At 41.0% G+C, this 2,118-nt stretch overlaps 1 protein-coding gene across 1 annotated transcript; it reads left to right on the forward strand.

Moving 5' to 3' along the window:
- The first annotated feature begins 338 nt into the window (after nucleotides 1–338).
- On the forward strand, nucleotides 339–1,355 carry LOC135709385 (uncharacterized). Its single transcript, XM_065231681.1, has 2 exons — nucleotides 339–761; nucleotides 819–1,355. Exons 1-2 carry the CDS (start codon nucleotides 339–341, stop codon nucleotides 1,353–1,355), a joined length of 960 nt encoding a protein of 319 aa, XP_065087753.1.
- The last annotated feature ends 763 nt before the right edge of the window (nucleotides 1,356–2,118 follow it).

Below are 2,118 nucleotides of genomic sequence, written 5' to 3' on the forward strand. Positions count from 1 at the left end.
TAACGCTACATGCGTACCGGGGGTTGCTATCCAGGTGCGGGAAATAGCAATCCACACCTCGGGAAGTACCCTAATAAAAAATAACCATAAACGAACGATAACCCAAATCATTGAACTATTCCACAAATGGTTTGGATGATACCCAGAACACGTCGTTAAGCAAATTAACCATACAATTTTTATTAGGGTAGTGAGTACACAAATTTAGCAACGCAGCAGAAGGTTGCTATTTAGAATAAACGTCAAATGTTTGTTTTGCTTTCTATTCTTCTCGAGTTCGTTGGAATTTTTACTGCTGATTCTACAGTGTAGTGTTAATATTACAATAAGCAGGTAAAATGTGTGCTTTGAAACGAGGAGCAAACTGGACCACACAAGAGGACGAAGCGCTGTGTATTGCGTGGCTGAACACATCGCAAGATGCAAGTGTCGGCATCAATCAGCGAGCGACAACTTTGTATGATCGCGTGTATCAACATTTCCTCGCAATATGCACTGAGAAGCAAATTCCCGGTAATCCAGATCTACGTGCCCCCAAAGGCATAGAAGTCAGATGGCATTACATCAGCAAGATGGTCAGCAAATTCGCTGGCTGTCTTGCACAAATTGAGAATCGTTGTCAAAGTGGTGCTTCTCCGGAAGATATGCTGAAACTGGCGATTGCATTATTCTCAAACAAGGAGAAAACCGCTTTTGCACTAATGCATTGCTACATGATTCTGCAAAGTGCACCGAAATGGCAACAATACCATTCTGTAAAGGTTTGTATTTCTAAAGTTTAACCATTTTAAATGCTATAGCTTTTTCGATTTTTCTAGACGTCTCCTAATCCCAAAAGAGCCGCAACAGAATCCGTCGATTTGGCCCAACACGAAACAAGTGTTACAGATGCTGTGCCTTCATGTTCCAGTCGCCCGATCCGGCAGAAGGCCAGTAAAGTTCAAAAGTTGTGTAAAGAAAATCGCGCAGGAGTTGAAATGGCCAAGGCTAGCTATCTGTTGGCTTCTGCTGCGAAAGAAAGACTTGCCTACAGCAAACAAAAGACACTAGCCTTAAGTAGAATTGCTAACCATTCTATTATGTCAATGAAGTTGGATTGTTTGAACGAGACTGCAAAAGAGTATTACTTGCTGGAGCAGCGAAGAATTCTGAGTGAAACCAGGGAATCAGCCTGTAACGAACTGGAAGCAAGACCGGAAACTCTAGATAATGACGAGAAGGTGGATGTGGCCGAAGATGTTGCTGGTACGGTAGGAGATACTGATACTGACGACTGTATAGAGTATGATCCGGATATGACAGCAGAATACACGACAGAATTCTTGGAAGGGATCGATTCCAACGATGATTCTTAGTTGAACGGTATTTGTCTTCCTTTTTTATTAATTATTTACATGATAAGATTGACTTATGTTATCTAGTTCATATGTTTTATTTGTAATGTTCCATTAATTGAAATCGATCGCAAAATAATAAATAATAACAAAAATAATAAAACTATACATACTTGCGCAAAGCTCCTTTGAATTTATTGACAAAAGTACATTGTATCAGATACGCGCATGCGTGTGTGTGTGTGTGTGTGTGTGTGTGTGTGTGTGTGTGTGTGTGTGTGTGTGTGTGTGTGTGTGTGTGTGTGTGTGTGTGTGTGTGTGTGTGTGTGTGTGTGTGTGTGTGTGTGTGTGTGTGTGTGTGTGTTTGTCATCACTCCTCTTCTTCTCCCTTGACGTTCCACAGATGCTCAATCAAATCCTCCTGCAATTGCCGATGAAGTGCTGCATTGTGGACTTGGTTATATCGTTCGAGAAAAGCTTGAAAATTAACTTCGGAACGGTCGGAATTAATGTTTAATGTGACATCGCCGAAGTCTCCCTCAATCGCAGCATCTCTTTCATCTTCGATAATCATGTTATGTAAAATAATGCAAGCGCGCATGATGGATGCAAGATCTTCTTTATGCCACAATCTTGCAGGATTTTTTAAAATCGCAAATCGTGCCATGAGGACTCCAAAGGCCCGTTCTACGTCCTTTCTTGCAGCCTCTTGCATTTTTGCAACATGCTGTGAAGAATAGAAAAGTAGCTAAAAAAAACGTCGATAAAATTAACAAAGAGCAAG

This window comes from Ochlerotatus camptorhynchus, unplaced genomic scaffold, assembly GCF_037179485.1.
Source record: "Ochlerotatus camptorhynchus isolate MF236.1 unplaced genomic scaffold, CSIRO-AGI_Acam_v1.1 ptg000359l, whole genome shotgun sequence".
Classification (NCBI taxonomy): Eukaryota; Metazoa; Arthropoda; class Insecta; order Diptera; family Culicidae; genus Ochlerotatus; species Ochlerotatus camptorhynchus.

Coding starts and splice junctions, on each gene's coding strand:
- LOC135709385 (XM_065231681.1), top strand. CDS start 339: ATGTGTGCTTTGAAACGAGGAGCAAACTGGACCACACAAGAGGACGAA. Junction 762..818: donor AACAATACCATTCTGTAAAG/GTTTGTATTTCT, acceptor CGATTTTTCTAG/ACGTCTCCTAATCCCAAAAG.